This window comes from Nesoenas mayeri, assembly GCF_963082525.1.
Source record: "Nesoenas mayeri genome assembly, chromosome: 4".
Lineage (NCBI taxonomy): Eukaryota > Metazoa > Chordata > Aves > Columbiformes > Columbidae > Nesoenas > Nesoenas mayeri.
The window spans coordinates 34,141,762-34,164,537 of NC_137540.1; the positions used below are offsets into that span (position 1 = coordinate 34,141,762).

Here is a 22,776-nt window from a genome sequence, read left to right on the forward strand (position 1 = left end):
TCTTTAATTATGTAGAGTAGTTAATGGAACAAAGTAGTCTGAGCTATTTTGAGAGCACAAGTTTCCTCAGTGTTTAGAAATTTGGCTTCTGGACAATTTTGCTGATAGTTCTGCAAAAATTGTTTTTTTGGCAGTTAAGCAATGGTTGTAGTGTGTCTGCATTTGTTTTTTAATCACAGTGTCATAGCCACATTTTTCCAGTCCAGTGAAGCAAGAACAGGCTTGCAGATTTAATTTAAGATGTTTCTGACTCTCCGGAGGAGTTCTTTACTGGCTAAATATATTTACTATTGTGTTATTCCAAGGCCTAAGAGGTCTCTGAACAAAAGGCAGCATTCTTCTCCCCAGTTGCAAAGTTCATTTTTGGATGTTTGTTAGAGTCTGTCTAGCTCATAGACTGGAAATCACAGACACAGGTTTCCGAACAAAACAGGGCAGGGAGCGGCTGTTTGAAGTCTTGCACCTGTTTAACTCTAAAAGCAAAGGCCTCACCTGTTATTTTGTGACAGACAGTCATCCAGTGACTGGCTTGACTTATTTAATAAATTATACCATACTGTCTCGTTTTTAAAAGGACCCGCAAAATTCAACAGGATGAAAGTAATATTAATCTATATAGATGTCGTGCTGTTTTTCTTTGAAGGTCTATAAGCTTACAGAGAATTACTGCAGTTCTGTAGATTCATTAAATCATCTTCTGGGTTTCCACAGCAGAATCAAAATTTCTATGAGATGTTTCAAAACAACTATACAAAAGATGTATGCTTTAATATTACAAGATTACTCATAAGGGATGAGAAATTTCAGAGGGTCTGAGTTTCCCATTTTTGCCTAACCACATTGCAGAGGATCTTGACAACTTCTATTTCAAATTAATACTAATAATGAATAATGTTATCATTAGTCTCATCTTTTCCTGGCATGGCATTTTTTCCATCATACTTAAAGTGTGAGATTTAAATATATGAGACACCACTCCATTTTGAGGCCTAGACAGTAAATTCTGTTTATGATGCGAAAAGAGAACACTTGGAAGTCAGTGGCATGCTCTACATGGAAATTTTTTTGTATATGGCCAAATTTAATTTTTGCTGCCATTGCCATTCATCCACAGTATATAGCCCTGAAGTAATCAGGATGTCCAAATACCAACAAATGGAATAGCTTTGCTGAAGCTCTAGAGGCTATTAGCTATTATGCTACAGAGGCTATGAGCTATTCATGCTTTTAGCTCATTTAAATTTGCTCTGTCACATTTATTTTAAAAATTGTAATGCTTCAAGAAAAACAGCAGATAAAACTGGATTAATCTATAAAGATTAAAAGTATTGTTATATAAACTGGAAAATTCCCCTATGCAAGTGTTTCACAGGAATGAAGATCCACTATTGAGAAGACATCTTTTGGAAATTTGAAACTGCCTGTTTTCTTAAAAGTTGTACTGCATTAATTAAGTTGTTTTACAATCAAGAATAAACTTGTGTTCGCACGTGATCTAGCTCATCCAGAAAAATGTAAACCTTATTTGAATTTATTTAATTCCTGTCTGTTTTTCTGTGATTGCATTGTCACATAGAGGTAGGCAAGCTACATTTCAATGAAACAGCAGGTACAGGATGCAGTCAATGTGCAGTGGCACACAGATTGGTGTGAGGTAAATCGCCTTTCCCTTGACTGGTAGGCATCCAGTTTTAGGTTCTTTAGTTTTTTCCACTTGAGTATGTGAATTGAGACTGTGGAATTTATTCCCAGAGTTGAATGCTACAGGCACTGTAACACTACACTTCGTAAAATCTAAGTTTGGTTTTAGTCTCACTGTAAGTTATTAGACTGTATCAGTATGCCCCAACACTATGGAAAACGGCAATTATATTCCTTCATCTCTAAACGCTTTAAAGGAATTGCTTCTTGTCTGAAGGACACAGGTTTTCCTTGTACTGAAATATGTCTTTGTGAAAAGCCTAAAGTCATTTCTTATAGCAAGAGAAAGTATATTTGAACTACTGGCAGAAAGAAATACGGGTTATGGCCACCAACAGCAAAGGCAAAATCAAAGGGTGACACAGTGTCTCTTTAGAGTGCTTATGCATTTAACTGATAGCATTTCTCTGCATAATAACACATGACAACATGGCCAAGAGAAGGGGAAAGTTGTATAAATCATTTTCAGAAGTTCCAACCTAAATAAAATATGTACATTAAATTGAGTAAAGCTGATATTTTCTTGGATCTGTCACTGAACAGATTATTCATGTCTGTAGTTTGTCAGGATTAATATACTTTTTCTCATTCTCTTTCCCATCAGAAATATGGTAATTGACAATTTTTAGCAAGGAACAGTATTTTAATCCAGTGGGCAGATAAATCCTGTTTACAATTACTTATTCCACTTATCCCATGTATGTAAATACTTGCTGATGCCTTGTTTTCTCAGATCTCATTTTTACAGAAGTGCAGCCAACATAATCTGTTTTAGAACTGGCTCAGGAAAAAGTAATTTCTCATGAGCTGTACTCCCCCAAGTGATAGATTTGGGATTTCAAGACCAGTATTATTAGCATTAATTTCTTAAAGCATTTGGAGAACCTCATCTTGACAGAGGTACACAGGTCACAAACCTACCATATGAACTACAAATGATCGCGAAGTGATTTACAGTTCTGGCATTGAGTGCTTCACCAAACAGTTGTACTAAATATAATTATTTGCACAATACTTTCTTCTGGGATTTGACAAAACAGTTTGTATAAAACTAAAGACTGCCCCAGGTTTGGGCACAAAACTTGGCCCAAAGCAAACATTTCTGAAGGTCAGAAAACTTTGAATAACTTGGTTTGTTATATTCAGATACCCCTTTGTGTTTCTAGTAGAAGGCAGGAAAACCAATGCCATGAGAAAAGCCTGTTATTTCAAATGAACTGACCAGAAACTTCAGACAACTGGAATGCTTCCAGTACAAAATAATCTATCTTCTCCCTTCTCTGTCCTTTTTTTCCCCTCATTTATGGCCACCCAAAAATACACAGCTGCCTCTCAACTTCCTGGAAAACTCCGAAGAACTTCCCCTTTGCCGTGACCTGGTCCCTCCTTCCCACCAGTACAGGAGGCACTGCTCATCCTTTTTCCCTGCAGATGTGAACTGCGGTGATGGTCACCTCTTGTACGTGTTTTGCCACATGGCAAAGCATTTTAAAAATACTAAAAGGTGGAATGCAATCTCCTCTATCCACTCCATTGTCAGAGGGAGGGAAATGCAGAAAAATGATACTTTATATGTTCTTCGGCTCACGGAAGGATTAGAATTTATGGCTTTTAACTATATATTCAGAATCTGTGGTTAGTTTTCCAAAATTTTCTATGAATATAATTACAAATTAGGAGGTCCACAAATATTTTGAGACTGTATTCCTGACTGCAAAATATTTATTTGGTATGATTATACTCCAAGAATAATCTCATTTTTAACATATCTTTACAAATTTATGTTTAAAAATCCACACTGAAAGATTCCTTTCTCCTTAAATCTCCTTTCTGCTGCATGCATTATATTCCCACCAGTTTCTTGAGATCCCAGTTGCTGGCCCCAGTCTAGCAAATTAAATTCTAGGTCCAGTTACCTATTCAGAAACAGTGATGGGGCAACCTCATTACATCCCTAACTACAGAGCAGTAGGTTTTTAAGGCTCTCACTGCTGGGCAAAGACCTGTTCTCATTGCTACATCAATTACAGGTTCCATGTTGCAGGTAGTCCTGAAACTGAACTTCTGCTGAGCATTTAAAACAGGTGGGAGCAATATTTCTGCAGGCTTGCCAACACCTTTCATTTTGTCCAAAATGCATTAGGCTCTTTCTGAATATCAGCTTCATCATCTAAACTGGCAAAATTGCTAACAGATCAGAGCATACTAGGTGCTCTTGAGGAACTCAGTAAAATACATTTAAATGTCTTCTCTGGGTGGGAAGCTGGCATCCTTGCAGAGCATATATTAATTCACATTGGTTTTCAAGTGAAGTCACTTTTCAAGTCTGTCTTTTCTCTCAGTGAAGCAATTCGTGGAGACAGATATTTTGGGTTGCTTTGAATCTTTTATTTTTTCTATTTATGCATAATGAATGAATAACTAGCCAAAAGGTAGTTTGCCTGAAGTTACTTAATCTTTCATAATATCTATTTATCGTCATGTATGGGACATCTTTTCAGTTTAGGCAGTGAAGAGGCAGACACCTCTCAGAACAGCTCCATCTGTAGATACTCCACAGCCAGGCTTTGGGAAATGTTTCCAAGTCATTTTCCTACCCAGCTGAGAAAACAACTGAGTTGTAATGTGACATGAAAAATGAGGCACTGTTTCAGAATGGGAAAAGTTGCAAAGAAGTTAATGTTGTTTTTGGTTTTTTTTCTCCCTGCCTATTTTGAAGGCAATAGATATAGTAGTAATGCTTACTTGAACGTAAAGATTTATAGAGAAATGTCTGTGAGGAATTGCATTTAAGTATAACTAAACAATTCCCATGTGAAATTGCAGGGGAAAGACTGATGCTAGCATATCATAAAAGTGAAACTAAGACTGTAATGCCTAGCAAAACAGAGCCATCCTCAGAGTTCTCCTATAAATGTTGTGTGACAGTAGGTATCCTTACAAAGTAATGCTTCCAGTTATCATTGATGCTTTGACTCACCTGCTGGTGAGTGTCATTCGAAAGTGCATTTCTGCTACTGGGCCATATTCATTAAATGAAATGCTTTAAACTAAAAGAGTGTGGGTGTTATTAAAACTGAAAAGAGGCCAGACTCAAATTAATAAAACTAAAGTCAGATCACAGCTTTTAAAGGCAAATTAGGGGCTTTTTTTGGTGGTGGTATGTATTCCTGCCCATTTTGGAAGTAGTTACCTGATCATTAAATCACCGATGTCAGATATATGACAGACCTCCAAGAAACAGGTCTGCAGTTTTTTCCTGCGCCGCTGTATCTGGAAATCCCCATTTGTGGGAAGGAGCTGAAAGGTCTGTTCTTCATTTTCACCTTTATGGCCATAGACCACGCTGTTTCAGGACATCTATGCACAGTGACCAAACTGGTAATATGGAATAACTCTTGGTTTAAGAAGATGTATATTAAGCTTACCTTAAACATACTTACTTGAATATGTTATACCATGTCACCCATTACCTTGAAAAGCAGTGTTCATTTGGCCTTCATTTAGATTTTCAGGAAAAAAAATTACAGTGTGAGACAGCCCTCTGAAAGAAATAGTTGGAGTCTTAGTAAACATTTGAGGTTTCCTGGACAAAGTGACAAACCTGCATGTTTAAGGAAACATGAAAATATGTTTGGTCTCATTTTTAGACTCCTATACAAACAAAAATTACTGAAGTGACATATTATACTTTTTCGGTACAGTTGTCACGGACAATGTTGTTGTTGAAGGTATAATAAGCTGTTCCTACTATGCAGCTTGTCATCCCTATATATATGTGTGATTAGGCAGCTGTATAAAAATAAAGTTATCTAATGCTCTATTAAATGTTCTGGAAAATACATGTTATTTAGATAAAACTTGATGCAGCTGAGTGTAGTGAAGGTATTTCTACCTTCTATTGCTGTTCTAATTTATCTTCTATTTGTGTTGTGGGTTTTGTTTTGTTTTTATTAGAGGACAACAACGGATGGTCTCTGCAATTTGATAAACATTATACAAAGGACAAATATAGTAAACTGAAATCTCTGTATGCATTTCAGACAAAGACACCTGAGTGCTGTAAGTAATTACAGATACTATTTGTGTGATTATTACTAAAGATCCCTAGAAAGAAACACACAACAAACATGCTTATCAGACAGAGAAATATATCAGTTTCATTTATAGTAAAACAGACTCAGTGTCTCAGATGAACAATTGCATTGAAACTAATTTCAGTTCCATTAACAATGATTCATTTTCTGTAAGAGAAGTGTCAAACGTGCCAATTAGGGAGGTAATATAAATGTTTATCTGAATAAATTAATACCATTAGAAGACCAAGAAACACACAACTTTCAGAGTAAATGGACGCAGCATTCCTCCAAATTCACTTCTTTGTATATCAAATTATTCTTGCAAACCCACTTTACTTCTGCGGGCATTCATCCCTTTGTGCAGATTTTCTGGCTCTGCTGTCTACTATGAACACTAACTTAAAGCACAGAGATGGGGTCAAAGGGAGCAAAGACTTCCTGAACCATTTTTATCCCATTTTCACTTGGACAGGATTGTGCTCATTCTAGTAAATATAAGAGGACTAAATAATCTAAAAAAGAGCCACAAAAAAAAAAAAAAAAAAAAAATCTGTGACAGATTCCTGTATATCAAGCCTAAAGCTCAAGAGGTTTTGCAAGCTCTTTCACAGAAGTTAGGAGGTAACTTTTATATGTTAGGGTCTTCCCAAGTCTAAATCAATTACATAAAAATAAGTGCCTTAATTTCTGTTTAACACAGCCTGGTATGTCTGTCTTGGTGCTCACTGTTCTTTTACACCATTTTTCTTTTCTCCACATCCCATCAAACCACCCCTCCCGCCTTTTGGCATGACCACATTCTTGTTCTCATGCAGTGGCTGGTGCTGTGCCAGCAGAATGTACCTGCCAAGGGCTGGAGATCTTCTGTGATGCTGCCAAATTGCGTGCTGTCCCGTCAGTGTCTTCAAATGTAACCATAATGTAAGTAGAGCAGTAAAGTGGTCTCTTGCTCTTTTCAGGTTTGACTATCAATTCTACAAATTTTTCATGACTACAGCCTGATAATTATGACCAGTTGGCTCAGCTGGCGCTTGTGGAAGTATAGTGTCTCTCTGTTAACAAGTCCTTTAATGTTTTAAGTACAGATTTTCCCTGCATAAAAGGAGAGGAAAGGAACTAAAAGACTCTGTGTGAAGCGATTGTTTCATGTTCGTAACAGTGACTTGAGCTAGAAACAGTTTCAGGAAATCAAAAGAAATCTTCAAAATAAATGTTTCCTTTTAAAACACAATGCTCAGGACTTTTTTTTACTTATTCTATGATCCTGATGATATTCCTAGTCTATATTCCTGCCATTGAAGTCAATAAACTTTAACTCAGTGGAACTACCTGCTTGAGCAAATCTTTTTAGTCTGATTTGGTGTCTCCGAATATGCTGTTACTTGAAAGGATTGAATCTGGGCTGGGTCATCATACAGATACATATGTCTAAGCCAAATTTTTTGAACAGAACAGAGAATGATTGATAATGGTCTTAGTTTGCATGTCACTGTCTGAGAGGCCGTTTTCTGTGCAGTGAGCAGGGGGCAGCATCACTTGTCCTTACATGAGGGCCTTCCCTGTAGAGCAGGGCTACAGATCTTTCTGTTTGGTACTGCTTGGTGCTCACATGTAGCTGAGGTTCTCCTTGTTGGAACTGTGTTCAAATACCATGATACTTCATAACAAGGATTGATCTGGAATGTTAAATGGGTATTTAACCTGGCTGTTGGCTCAGGGTCAACAATGACTTCAAAAACAATGGCCCAGTTCTAGCTTTAGGAAAAGCAGTGAGTTGGTTCATCTGGCTTTCTGGATGGACTCTCCTAATCCAACCACATCCTGAATGATTTTTGGTCTTGAAAGGACAGTGGAGTCAGTACCCAACGGAGATGGAGACATAGGGACACATGGACTGGGAAATAAACTCTATATGCGTTTGAGATTTGAAAGAAATCTATGGTTTAGTTTATACTCAAATATACTTAACTCTTAGATTTAGCTGTCATTTTGTCAGTCACTCTGGGGCCATGGATACATGGATTTTTTTTATTTTTTTTTTTTTTTGTGATAAATTATTTGGCTTACTACTTAATTAGATACAAATACTCAGACAAAAAGAGGTAGCATATTCAGATGGTTTCATGTTGCTTTTTTTATTTATCAGTGTGAAATAACAAAAGTGGCAGCACTGTAGGAAGCCAGGAGAGCAGCTTTACTGTGTGTATTCATTCCTACAGGTCTCTTCAGAGGAATCTGCTAAGGAAACTTTCTGCTGACATTTTCAAGAAATACCAAGACCTTAAAAATCTGTAAGGGAGTGCTCAAACTTAAAATACCTATTTAGCAACTTAAATGTTCATCCTCTTCCTCTCACATACACAGAACTTAACATCTAAGTGCCAGCCCTCAGTTGACACTCAAAATTCTGTATTGTCTTACCCTTCAGCACCTCATCTACTTGTACAACCTGTTTGGCTCAAATATCTTGATTTGAGATCTCTCTCTTTGCAAAACCATAATTTCCTCATATCTATTTTTTTATATTGACTATTTTATACCAGAAAAAAATGCTGAACTTTCATCATGTCTGAATGAAGTTACATTTATAATGGACAGTAATATGCCAAAAGAAATTAAAGTAACTTAATCTGTTTATTCTGCAAAATGAACATTTGAAAACTTAAACTTCTGATTGTTGTGGGAAGTTCACTCACATGGCACTTGGTTTTACTCCTGATTATTTCTGGTACCAATTTGATAATGGCTCAACTAGTCAAATTGTGTTATGCTTTATGATGCATGACATATATGTTGTTGAAAAATCATAGCATTTAACAAGTTTGCTTTATGTAGAATTAGTGAAATTAAGAATTAAATGTAGAAGTCTAGAGGAGGGCTCCTACATTACCAATTGAAGGTACTGAACATTCCTAGAAAACTTATGGCAACTGGGCTGTATTGCAGCACCATCTTGTGTTCATAAAACCAAGTGCCATTATGACCTTAAAGTCTTGAAAGATAAATTTTCGTTAAAAGAAATCCATATATAGCTTAGAAAACATTTGTTTCTAATATTAGTTTCACACCTTTCTGATTGATAACTGTACATTTTCAGAAAGCCCTTGAGCAGTGTTTGACACAAACCCATTTTGTAGAAGCCAGTGCTAGATTTCCTATTGCTCTTTAACAAGAATGCGTCTGGATGCTTTATTAACTGTAATTTAATTAAAAGGATTTATACTTAAAGATTACTCAGAGAATAACACTATGATGCTTTTAAATTATTTGAAAAGGATTTAATATTTGCAGTTGATAATATTTTTGAACTCATTAGTTCATCAAAGTAGATAAACAGAAGAAAAAGTTGACAAATGATTAGTAAGGTGTGGTTTATGTTTTTATTATATTAAAAATAAAGCATTTTGAAAATTCTCTGATACTAAAAACAGAAAATTCAAAACTACATTTGAAGTTGACACTTGTGAAGCAAAATTTTGCTTGTGCCAGGGTTCTGGCTAAACATAAAGATCAGGTCACATAGGTGAGAACTGCAAGGTTAGGATATAAAACGGTTGTCCCAAACAACCACTTCATTGTTCATCTCAGGCAAATCAAGGTGCTTCTTTGAATTGATTTTGTAAATCTGCTGGTGGGCCAGTATTTCTTTTAAAACACCTTTGTAGTCTTTACAGCTATAGCTGTGAAAAGGTTATTGTGAAATTTAAGGTGTAACTATTTTAAGAACTTCTTTTCAAGTATCATACATGCATTCAGTTTAGGTAGTGGATCTTAATCGGTTATTCATGCTTGCTTTGACTTTGCTGCTTAGAAAAAAACAGTCGTCATTGGTTTTATATCTTCTTAGGTATCTTCAGAATAATAAAATCAGAGCTGTATCTGAACGTGCTTTCAAAGGTTTATATAACTTGACAAAACTGTAAGTATTGCTTTTTGACTATTTCAGTTAAAAGCAGCCGGAAGAGCTCTGAGAGTCGCTGTGGACATCTCTCTCTCTTGCTCTCTGATTTAACGTTGGGAAGTTGCAAAATTGTCCAAAGCTTTAACTCAGTGATTGGATTGAGAAAGCAAAGATAGATTAAGAGCTGTCTGTGAAAGTTTATCTCACAGGAAAATACTCTGAAAATATTAATACAAGTGTTGATACAGTGTTTTTAAAAGGAAAGTTTTAAAATGTTGTACCTCTTATTTTTCCGTCATGAGTGTGGTTGATTATCTGTTATTACAGCTGCTGTTATTACCTTCCCAGACCATTTATAGCAGCCCTCCCTCTTAATTTCTCAGACTTTTTTTCCCCCCATAGTTCTGGTACCTACATTTATGGCTAATGTCCTTAACAAAGACTGAATGGGATCCTTGGAACATTAATGGAATGAATAGCTCCACAGAGGGAAACTGAGAAGGGCCTAAAATATGCCACAGAGAAAACATAAGATTTAGCTTGTTGTGTTTCCTCATAGATAAGACAGAATGTTCTACATAATTGTCCTCACTACAGAGAGTCCTGCCTTGCTCTTCTTTGGCATAAAAATTACCATAATAGAATTATGAAAATTTCAGCAGTATTCTGATAAATTACCAAGGGAAAAAAGAAATCGTAAAACTTGTTTTCATGCATCTGATGCTAATTAATCATTCTATTCCTTTATCTTTGGTTGATCTTGTTTTAGATACCTGAGTAACAACAAGATAACCAGTTTGAAGCCTGGTGTCTTTGAAGATCTCCACAAACTTGAGTGGCTGTATGTTGTTTTCTTATTTGTATGTTTATTTTCTGAAGGAATAATTAAAGCAAGAGAAAGAAATATTTGAATTGCTTTAATTTCTGTGCATAGCAATATTTTATATGAGATAACAGCTAAGGAAGAGTTCCTGTTACACTGTGTGAGGTAAAAATCCAATTGACTTTGGCAAGACCAGAAATTAGCTCTTGAGCAGTAATGGTTCAAATGATTGATGACTTTTACAACACTAAATAATATTTATTAGTAATTGCTTGTTTAAAATTAATACATGAAATCATTCAGATACTATCAAATAGTAGAAATATTATATTTTGGGTAGGTCTTTCCCTATAAATAGTGCTTGAAATGTCCCAGAGAAAACAGCTGTCGTAATCCAAAATATTGGGTTTTTTACTGCTTTTCAGACAGTTGGAAATGAAATACTATTTTGACTCAGTAAAGTTATTTTTAAAAAAGCAAATAATAACATGCCTAATGTTTTTCTGTGCATTTTGGAACACTGTTAGGTGGTGCTGCTTTATTTTCACAGGGAATCCATTCAAAGTATCTTGATCAAAGAATTTTAAAAACTCACAGAAAAACACTTTTTCCTTAGTTGAAAGCAATTACATTCTCTAAGTTAACTTTTTATTTTGCATTAAATTCTTCTGGAAGGAAATTAATTCAGTGAAGACCCTGACCTGCTAAGGAGTAGTGTGTAATAAGTAAGTAGTAAGTAGTTTTAAGTAGTTTGAATGGGTATTTGAAGAAATCCACTTCAAAGTAAGTTACTTATCATCTGTTCAATTTAAGACTGAAATTATCAATCTGATGCATGTTTTCTCGTAATTTATAGGATAATGGAAAATAATAGGATAAATCGGATCTCTCCATTAACATTTTACGGACTCAAATCACTTATTCTCCTGTAAGTATGGAATAAGAACTGAAAGTGTGATTTAGAATAATAAAACAGAAAAGGCAGATATATATTAAAAACTTTGTATAAGGATTGTGCTTGGTCACCACAGAGCACCTGTGGCTTTTTCTTACTCGCAGGCAAGGTATGATGGAGTAGGAGGATTTTGGCAACAGTGGACATGCGCTGTCTGGAGAAGTATAGGGAGATGGGTAGGAAAAATGGTAAAAAGACAAAATGCCTGAGCAGGCAAGGCCTTGGCAGCTGCAACAATGGGTGGCGGTTGTCCACCAGAGCCAGGGTGCAGGAGGAAGGGGTCCCAAAACTCCTGCCCCCAGCTTCCCTTCCCGAGAGCATGTCCACGGCTTGCTACTGCCCTCTCCAGCCCCAAAGACAAGGGATCCCTTCCCTTGCATCCCTGAGAGAAACCTCCCTCCATGTCCCACTTCTTCCATCATCAATAGAAGTTGTGTGTTACGATAGATTAGTCAAAATGCTTGTGTTGGCTTGTTATGTTTTATTTAAAAAGAAGTGGAAGTGAAGTGAATGAAGTGAACATCTCCCTTTTATGTGATAATTAACAAGTTAAGGATAAAATACTGCTCCACAGGATGTCATGGGGAAAATATGCAGAAGTTTAAGAAAATACTACCTCCAGGACTCTGAGAAACACATCAGGCTTTGCTGCCTTTTTTCAAAAGTGCAAACATAAGAGATGAGAATTTTTTTATAATGTAATTTTTGGCAAATATAGCCATCTATTCACTTCTTTTTTTTTGTTTTTCAGAGAGATGATGAATAATTCTCTTACTCATTTGCCTGATAAACCTCTGTGCCAATATATGCCAAGACTAAACTGGTTGTAAGTCTGCCTTATTTCACTAGAGAAATATTGGTTTGCTGTCTTTATATGGCACTTCTGAACTACTTTTTCTAATGTGGCACTGGATCTTGCAGAATATCTGCTGGGTCACTGCAGGGTTGATGACCTGGAGTCATCAACTAGATGTACAGGTATATTAGATGTCTTGTTCACGCTCTTTTTTTTGCAGTCATGAACTTCTGATAGTATTTTTCTTTAATTACCTTAGAATACCTGCCTGAATTTATTTTCACTGACTGATGCTTTGTTTCTATACACCAGAGACCTTGAAGGCAACCATATCCATCATGTAAGAAATGTCACTTTCATCTCCTGCAACACTCTAACTGTCCTGTAAGTAATAGGATATGTTAGTCATCCAGAGTGAGATATGTTTGTGCTGAACAGTCAACAGCCAACACAGAAGTTTCCTGAGTATCGTGGTTATTTAGATCTCAAGCAGATTAAATTAAAATGCCTGCTTTTAAATAAGCACCATACGGAATAACCACTGTTCGCATTTATAGCAAAGTTCAGCATTGATAAATGCAACTAAAGTTCACTGAAACAATTTTGATTGATGTTTTGGTTTAGGAAATTTCATTATAAATTTTTACTTGGAAAAGGAAGCAAAAGATCTCATAATAAAAAGCAGCAAATGTACAAAATAGATAGCTTGTTTCTTGATTTTAAAGAGTTTGATTGGATGGCTGATTTTAAAATTTTCCCAAACGTTTCTTCAGTCGTGACATAATCAGCTTCAGAAAATCCCTTCCACTTTTTGATAGATGGTACCATGGTGCCTGTTACTTGGTACCATGGTGCCTGATACTTTCAATTTTTAACACTTGTGCAGTACCCATATTCTTGGATTTCTCTTTGCTTTTAAAATCCAGGTAGCTCATTTAAGGAGCAAGCTCAGTGGCAGATGAAACACAGGTGAAGGAGAAGTTGCACGTCCACACGCCTGTGGCTGAAAAGCTTTACAGCCCACTTAATCTTCCTCCTGCTCTCAGTCCATTTATACCGGCCTCCTATGGATATATATAAACATGCACAATTACATGTGTGTATAGGCAACAAAAGTTATTTATCAAACAGTAAAATATTAAGTTTCAAGATCCAATTAGCTTGTTAACTGAATTGGGCAAATATTTTAAGGTGCAGAGAAGAGAGTATTTTAAAAGTTTATAAAAAGTTTTCTGCAAAACCAGATAGATGTCAAGAAGCAGCAACATGTTTGTTTGATTCTTTCAGGGTGATGAGACAAAATAAAATCAACTCTTTACATGAAAACAGCTTTTCTTCTCTCCAGATGCTAGATGAGCTGTGAGTAGACTTCTTCTCTTACTTGTACAACAAGCCACAGTTTCATAATTTATATTGAAAATATCACTTATCATAAGTTCTATTTCACATAAAATTCTCTGGAAATAGCATCCAACCTCAAGATTTTTCTATATATTTCCCAGGGAAGAAAGTATCTATATAATACAGGTTGTTTCAAAAAGATATACCCAATTTCAAATTGAAATTACTTTGAAATTGGGCACATCTCTTTGAAACATGCTGTACATACCCTGTATCAATAATGTTGAGTTTTGCTCATGAGATCGTTATGTTCCCTGAACGGAATATTAATCTTACATCACCACAGTCTAAGTGCGTGTTTGCCTTCAGTATCTTTTAGACCACTTTACCAGCTTCAGTCAGATGGAGACCTTTGCTCTTTTGTCCACAGTTACCAGGATTTGTGTTCTGTGAAAATAAGGAGCAAGGCAGAGAGAAGAACTAAGGGAAAGATGTGCTGGTTAGCCTATGTGAAAGAATTCCCATCACAAAACAATATCTTTTATTTATTTCCAAACTCCTACAACCCAAGTTAAGGGTATTTTACATTCTTCTTCATGTAAATAAAACAATAATTATGTTTCTAATTGCATATCTGGACTAGCAAAGAGAGATCTGATGTCTCTATGTTATCACCTTGCTTTAACAGCATTCTTTTATAGTCCAAGTTTCTGGTGAACTACATAATAAATAATATCTTATTTGGCCAGTGGAATAAAACTGCATATCTTGAAATTGCAAAACTGTTCCATAAAATTACTGAGTCTAGTAAGAACTTACTGTATCCTACCTGTGGTTGTTTCTGCAGAGATCTGGCTAGCAACAAGATTGAATCACTTCCTCCATACATATTTAAGGATCTAAAGGAGCTTTCACAACTGTAAGAATTCTTGATTATTATTATAGATATCTGTATATTACTCATTTGATATGATGCTTTTAGTCATGAATACTGGGAAAGAAAAGAGCACCTTTGTTTGTATGCTTCATTTGAGCTCTGCCTAAAAAAATATTTGTCCCAAAAGTAATTCTGTATAACATATTGCCTGGAATAGTTTTGTAAAAGATGTGTATTTTCTTGTTCCAAAAGACAGCAAGTTCAAATTTTACCTTTTTCTAGATCTTGTTAGTATATACAAAATGCTAGCTATATCGTGAGAAATTAATAATTTGATGGGAATGTTTAATGTAATATCAAGATTGGCTCTAAAGAGAGATCATAAACATGCAAGAGCATCATACAGTTGACTTGTTTGCAACTGCTTTTTTCCTGTGAAAGGGTTCCAAAAAGCATAAGATATTATAAAACCAGGAAGTCAGTCTCTCTTTTTTTCTGTGACATGTATATAGGGAAAGTCTCAAATGCTGCTGCTGGAAAGTCCCAATCTTTCTCACATAAGCTGAAGGAGGCACTAATAACAAAATTGAAGACCTCTCTGGAGGAGAGGAGGTAGTATCTAGAATAGTCTATTTTTGTATTTTTCCAGCATCTTTGGGATCCACCACAATATACTGGGGAAACCAAGTGTGTATAGCTGCATTTATTGCATTTGTGCATTTTTATTACAATATCAAAATGAAAACATAAATAAAAGTTATAGGGAGAAGAAAATGGGATGTACCTAAAAATACTCTTGCATAGAGTGACAGTATCTAATGCTAATGTCTGTTATTATATTCCACTGCCTCTGCCTCTTGAAGTCACAGGAATGATTATGAAAAAAAAAGATTTTAGCAACTAGCAAATCCAATTGCAATTTAATTCTAAATACATGCATCTCTGCTGGCTTTTTTTATTTGAAAGACAAGTCCAGGAAGTTTAATAACTAAATATTTCTATGGTCAAAACCTTTAAGCATCATGTTGGGGGAGGCAGTTGTGTGTGTGTGTACGTGGCAATTGCATGCCTCTGAAGCATCCAGCCACACTTTCCACTGGCTGAACAAGCTGAATAATGCTACATGAAAGTTACCATTTGCAGCTGGAACTGCCAGCTGTACAAGTCATTCCTCCAGCACTGGGAAAGCAAATGGGTTATGTAGTTTGAGTTTACTTCTAGAACAAGCTGTAAGGAAGATGTACAAAGCTACTTACCGTCTCTGTTGTATTTACAGGAACCTTTCTTACAATCCCATCAAGAAAATACAAATAGATCAGTTTGATTTTCTAATTAAACTCAAATCCCTGTAAGTATCAAGTTTTTATATTTTAGCTATATTTTCTTTGTGATTATGTGCATAACTTTCTGGATGTGATCCAGAATATATTAAGAAATTGCCCTTGAAGTAGCTTATAGTTATGTTGATGTTCCTCAACAATTTGAGCCTGGAAAATAATTACTTGCAATACTCAAATTTTCCTTCCTGAAAATACCAGTTTCATAATGGAAATTTTTCCAACAAAAAGAGAGCTTAGAAAAGGACATTGTCTCTTCTGCTATTACAGAACAAGATTAATGCAACCATCATTTGACCTTGCACAATTCGTTCACAGGACTTAAGAGTCATGCAAGGTCCAGTTGGGGCTATTAACACCATGGGCATGTACCATTAGAATATGCAGAGATGGGAATTATAAAGGAATTTGGTATATGTACAAGTTTGGGGACATATTTCCATCCTTAGAGACTCCACTGCTAACACCATGAAAAGAATAATGTAAACCAAATACAATTCAGCTGCCATGTCAGAGGGAGGTGGGACTTTTACAAATTTTTTTAAGAGCTTAGGGGGCATTTTATTGGGTGCACTAACACAGCAGCTCTAACTCCAATTCTGCCAGCAGAGCTCTTCCTGAAACTGCATGATGGTGCAGTGACAGTCTGGCTAATCTGAAATTATCCTGTGGTAGATTTAAGTACATCTTCACAGACCACTGCACATCTGCAACATACAGCTTGGTAGAGCACACACTTCCTTATTGTGGGCTTTTTTTCCTGTCTCCTAACCAAACTGCCCACTAGCCCACAGTAACTAACCAGTAATACAGGTACTTTTCTCCAGTTTCGCCTAAATGTGCTCAGAACTCACATGAATACTGCATTCAAAATATTGAACAAAGAATTCAAATAAGGCTCCCCACAAGGAGAACCAAAGACCTCTGGCTGGTTATACATCTAACCAGTGGATGGAATGGACTGGAAGAACATAGAAACTGAAGTTCTAAAAGAACAACTTACACAGTCACACTTTACTGATCTAGCACTTTCAGGGGAAGTAATAATGCTGTTTTCAATATATTTTTTTAAAAATCCAATCTATGTGTCACAAGAAAGCCAGGATCTTCCCTTCCATGCCATGTTCTGCATTCCAGTTTTGTGCTGCTCTTGGCACAATGAAGACTGAATTCCTGCAGTGATTTGTCTAGTAAAGTACTCCCCCAGATAAAAGTCAGAAGAGATGTAAGATATCACTGTTGGAAGTTATTATTTTCCAGGAGATGATGAAAGAACATCAGTAGAACAATACTTTGGAAGGGTAACATAATAAACACAGATTGGTTGCTGAGAGCACAAAAAGAGCCTTCTTTGTGATTTTGGAAGAACAAGTTTATTGAAATTAACTGCCATTTATTTTATTCCACTTTAGCCTTTATACAGACTTTCGTTCAAGTTTCAAAGGAATGACAGATTAGATGCAATTAAAGTTCATCTCTAGTTCCCTGTCATCACAGAAGCACAGGAAAAAGCTCATAAAATTTGCTCTTTTACTACTGAGTTTCCATGACCTTTTACTGAGACTATATTGTTTATAGCAGCTTGGAGGACATTGAAATTGCAAATATCCAGAGGAGAATGTTCAGACCCCTGAGAAACCTTTCCCACATGTAAGTAAATTATTCCAGTTGGCTTTCTTTTGTCTGAATTTTACAATTTACAGAATACTGGATAATTGGAAACAAAAGTGTATGAAAAGCAGCAGGTGAGCACTTGTCAAACTTCTACAGTTTTTAATTATTTTTTCTTCTTTCAGAGTATCTGAGTAGTTATTAGGTAGATGTGATATTCTGGTAACTAAAAGAGAATATCTTTTATCTATTTTTCTTTCTCACAACCAGATATTTTAAGAAATTCCAGTACTGTGGATACGCCCCTCATGTGCGCAGCTGTAAGCCCAATACAGATGGGATTTCATCCCTTGAGAATCTCTTGGCCAGCATCATACAGAGAGTGTTTGTCTGGGTCGTATCTGCTATCACCTGCTTTGGGAATATTTTTGTCATCTGCATGAGGCCTTACATTAGATCGGAGAATAAACTCCACGCCATCTCAATAATGTCTCTCTGCTGTGAGTAATTCATGCATAAAAGAATATTCATTTAGTCTGCTCATAACATGTATGATATTTGTTATTATATATTATATATTTATTAATATAGTAACTTATTTCCAGCACTGGATTAACCAAACTTTCATGCTGTTGTGAAAGACAATACAGAATGCTGTGTACCTTATGCATCAGGAGGTCTCTCTGGCAGCTAATAAACAGCAGAGGTTTCATGTTTGATTTTACTGCTGCAGGTATTGTGTCGAATTCCCACCTTCTTCAAAAAGAAGAAATACAATTCCAAATTTTTCAAAGACACATAAACCTAAATTTTACTATGCAATTTTAGGTAAACAGCAATTTCTGTGTGTAAACATTGTGTTCAGTACAGTTATACTATTTTTGTATGAGCAAAAGATTACTTATGCAAATATAGATAATCAATCCCTTCTAGTTCCCCAATATTAAGAATTAGAGTATTTTAATTTTTATTTTAGTCCTAAAAGCAAGACAGGTTTATGGACAAACTGTATGGCAGTACAGTCACCATAATCTCAAGTACCCTGTCTCAATACAGCACAGTCTACAAGCATTTCACAGATGCAATTAGTTGCATTTTGAAAAGTAATTGTCAACAGTGTATAAAATGATTGCAAGGTTTCTAAATAGAGAATGTCAGTGATTTTTAAAGTCTGTTGTTTAACCATGGGAACAGACTAAACCCCACACAAAACTTACAGCTGAAATACCGAGAAGTCTTCAGCTCTATGTTGACCCCTCCTCTTCACTTCCTAGTCTCAGAAGACTGTGCACAGCCGTTTTGAACTAGCATAAGGTGGACAAACCAAAACTAAACTTTGAATCCAGCAAAGATGCCCTCCTTTTCAAAGCAAATTATCTTAAGCCAAATGTCAATATCAAAACAAATACGACCTGATAAAAAATAGGTTGCAGAATAATTCTAGAAATTAAGCCATATCTTTCTCTTCAAAAAAATCAGGTTGGAAAAAAGTGTCAAACATAGACAGCATAAATTAAAAATTTAAAAAAAAAGAGGAGGAATAGAATCTCATTGTACTGCATTAATTGTAATTCACAATTACATTCTAACTGTAATTTTGATTTTATATCTACATATTAGCCAACTTGTAAATATTAATATGTACTCATATATACATGTGTGTGTCTGCTTTCCAATATACATATGCACAGAGAATGGGAAATTCAGATGTGTAAATAATGATGTTAAGCACTGTGCCCACAGGTGCTGACTGTCTGATGGGAATATATTTATTTGTGATTGGAGCTTTTGATCTTAAATATCGCGGAGAATACAACAAGCACGCTCAGTTGTGGATGGACAGTATTCATTGTCAATTGGTGGGATCGCTGGCTATTCTGTCTACAGAGGTGTCAGTCTTACTGTTGACTTACCTGACTTTGGAAAAATACATCTGCATAGTTTATCCTTTTAGGTGTTTGAAGCCCAGAAAATGCAGGACAATTTCCATTTTGGTTCTTATCTGGATAATTGGGTTTGCTGTTGCTTTTATCCCACTGAGCAACAAGGAATTTTTCAGGAACTACTATGGCACCAACGGCGTCTGTTTTCCTCTTCACTCAGAACAGTCAGAAAGTTCAGGAAGTCAGATTTATTCTGTTGTCATTTTTTTAGGTAAGTTGCATTTCTTCTTCATAAACGATTAGAGCTGCAAGTGAACTTAATTTTCAAACAAATAAGCTAGCTTTGCTGTGATGTTCACACTTTGTATTTAGATGCTCTAGTTAGTACTAAAATGTTTTTTCCAACCTGAATGTTTTACCACGTTACATATAGACTTACATATCTATAAATGCATGAAGGGCTGAGAAAGTAAAAAGAAGTTAATGACCATTACATTCCTGAATGAACAGACTTTGCCAGGGAAGTAGAGCAATGGTAAAACCAGAAGAGAACTATATATTAATAGTTTGGATCAGGTGGAAGCCATTTGTCAGGTGTCAATGAATGAAACAAATACCTGAGTAGAGGCAAAAATTCAGTGTTCAGGTGAAGACAGACCCAGATCTTCTGGACACTTAATTGTACAGGCCTAGCAGTTTAGATTAAACATTTTTCTTCACTACCCAGCCTGTAAATAGGTGATGTGGAACTTCCATTATGTTGTGAAATTATAATTAACTTTAACTTCTTAAACAGGTGTCAACTTGGCAGCTTTTATCATCATTGTGTTTTCGTATGGGAGTATGTTCTACAGTGTTCACCAAACAGCTATTACAGCTACTGAAATTCGGAATCATATTAAAAAAGAGATGATCCTTGCTAAACGTTTTTTCTTCATTGTATTTACTGATGCACTGTGTTGGATACCCATTTTTATTTTGAAACTCCTTTCTTTACTCCAAGTAGAAATACCAGGTATGTCCTTTCTTCTGTGAGGCTGCTTCAGTTGTGTCTGTATAAAGTGTTGTTTCTACTTCAGAAGAAAAGTAATTGAATGTATAGAACTACATGACTATAATGAACTTTATATCACACAATATACATTGAACTATATAGTTTTACTACTTAATTGAACTATATTACTATAATCACCAAAGACTAGTTGCCTTTGAGCTAGCAAAAAAAGTCCCAAAATTCAAATTGTTCAAGTCTGTCTCCATAGAATATCTATAAAATATACAATACATATTTGAAAACCAAGGCTGAATTGCATCGGCTTTTCTCATCTTTTGGCTTTTGCTTCTTCTGTTGCCTAAATATGGCTCAGGACATAACAATGTTTCCTATCTTTATTTGATAATATAGTTATCCTGAAATAAGTTTATTTTACAAACTAGTACTTATAGTTCAAAACATTAAGTTATATAAAGCTCCGTTTACCTTCTTTATGCTATGAATATAAACCTACAAGATTAAAAACTGCACCTTATTTTTTACCTTCTCTTTGCAATTAAAAAAAAAAAAAAGCCTCTTTATGTAGGGCTTGTAAACCCTGTTAGAAAGAGCATGTGAACATGAACAGTACCATGAGCAACAGGGGATTCAGACTCAATATTCAGATACTACATTGGTGAGGAAATATTTTAGCTCAGAGGATTTTGTCTAATGTGCTGATCAGGAGTGTTGGGAAGAAAGTTGCATTGATTAGGTCAAATAGTTTCTGTTATTTTAAATCTTCTAAAACACTTCTTCAGGAAGTTATAAAACCATCCAAGAAATTTTAAAGAAAATATTGTGAAAAGTAGAAGCAGATGTATTCTGAGTCAATAAACCTTGAAGAAATCTTGCTGAACGGCAGGGTGATCTTAGGTTCAGCAAATGAATGTTCAGCATTAGATAAACCAGATTAAACAGTGATAACTCACTTCATAAAATTAAAGACATCATAGATAGTTGTCTAAGTTTACAGAAGTTTTAAACCCCATTTGTTGGCATTTCTTTTTCTTTGGGGATACAGTGTGACAGCTTTTGAACTAAGCATCTGTTTGTTTTCCATACTGGAGACAACGTTATGGGCATCAATAGGAACATGTGTGAATCAAGCTTTTTTGTACCACTTGGAACAGTTCTGTAATTATTTTATAAATCAAACAATGTAACGGAGCACACTCACTGACATCTTTCAGCATTTTAATCCTATCCCTTCTCTGCCAGCCTCTCAGAGGTGCTGGAAAAATGCACACAGACCCCAATATAGGCAGGAGAGCAGGAAACCTTCAGAAGGGAAGAGTGTGAACATGGAAACTCTTCCCAACAGGGCAAGCAGGAAATAAGGAGGATGTGCACAATGGACTTTGCAGGGAGAAGAATGGAGAAGTCCTGGTGCAGAAGAGAAAACCATCCTCTGGGGGGACAGGAGGATACTGCTTTGTGGGAGGACAGGACATCAGGGACATCATTAGGATTAGGTGTCACTAGTTAGGTGAAGCGGGTGGAGACCAGAGATCACAGGAAGAGATAGGGAGCAAAGAAGCGACAAAGAGTTTTGAGGCAAGAAAATGGGGCTCAGGCAGAACAAAAAGCATGTCAGGACAAACAGGGAGCTATGGTGCAGAAAAAGTAAGAAAGCTAAATGGGACTACTGGGAGCATGAAAAACGCTGAGCTTTGCAGGGAGCCCTGGAAACAGGTGGAGGTAAGCGGGCAGTGCAAGTGTAACAGTGAGAAGAGCAAGAAAAGTACATGTTGTGACACGAACTCAGCCTCAGAGTGCACAGCCATCCCCCTCCCCAGGAAGGTGTGCTCCACAGGCACCAAATGCTTGCATTAATTAACAGATACAAATGCTGGAATGCAAATTACAGCTTCCTTTCTTTTTTCCCTCCCTAAGGTACTATAACTTCCTGGGTGGTCATTTTTATACTGCCAATAAATAGTGCTTTGAATCCTCTTCTCTACACTTTGACTACACGACCTTTCAAAGAAATGATTCATCAGGTTTGGTATAACTACAGACAAAGAAGATCCAAAAGAGGTAAAGGCAATCAGAAAATGTACGGTCCATCATTAATTTGGGTAGAGATGTGGCCAATGCATGAAATGGCACCAAAGCTAACGAAGCCGGTGCTTTGTACAGACTCCTCTGATGCTTCAGTGACTACACAGTCAACAAGACTAAATTCCTATACGTAAACATATTATGGATCCTCACGGTGACATCTGCACTGTTAGCTTCATATCTGTGGGCTCACTGCTTCACAGCAACAAGTAAAAGAGGGAGGTATTGACACATGGGCTCACCCGAACCAGAGCATGAAGAAGAGGGAGCAGTGTCTGCTTGCAGGTAGAACTGACACAATGATAATTTTACCATCTCACAATGGTACCTGACATTTTGACAGCTCATCCTAGATCAGAATGAGAAGTCAGTAGT

At 36.1% G+C, this 22,776-nt stretch overlaps 1 protein-coding gene across 1 annotated transcript in view; it reads left to right on the plus strand.

Moving 5' to 3' along the window:
• Positions 1-22,535, plus strand: part of RXFP1 (relaxin family peptide receptor 1) — a gene marked incomplete at its 3' end in the record, with an annotated part of 43,996 nt that extends 21,461 nt beyond the window's left edge. The window contains exons 3-18 of the mRNA XM_080343629.1: positions 5,659-5,763; positions 6,596-6,701; positions 8,000-8,071; positions 9,628-9,699; positions 10,451-10,522; positions 11,361-11,432; positions 12,211-12,285; positions 12,568-12,639; positions 13,543-13,614; positions 14,444-14,515; positions 15,750-15,821; positions 17,389-17,460; positions 17,692-17,921; positions 19,165-19,575; positions 20,101-20,319; positions 22,234-22,535. Of these exons, the coding sequence (XP_080199755.1) occupies positions 5,659-5,763; positions 6,596-6,701; positions 8,000-8,071; positions 9,628-9,699; positions 10,451-10,522; positions 11,361-11,432; positions 12,211-12,285; positions 12,568-12,639; positions 13,543-13,614; positions 14,444-14,515; positions 15,750-15,821; positions 17,389-17,460; positions 17,692-17,921; positions 19,165-19,575; positions 20,101-20,319; positions 22,234-22,535 (2,096 nt within the window). The remainder of the gene's footprint in view (positions 1-5,658; positions 5,764-6,595; positions 6,702-7,999; positions 8,072-9,627; positions 9,700-10,450; positions 10,523-11,360; positions 11,433-12,210; positions 12,286-12,567; positions 12,640-13,542; positions 13,615-14,443; positions 14,516-15,749; positions 15,822-17,388; positions 17,461-17,691; positions 17,922-19,164; positions 19,576-20,100; positions 20,320-22,233) is intronic.
• Between the last annotated feature and the right edge of the window lie 241 nt (positions 22,536-22,776).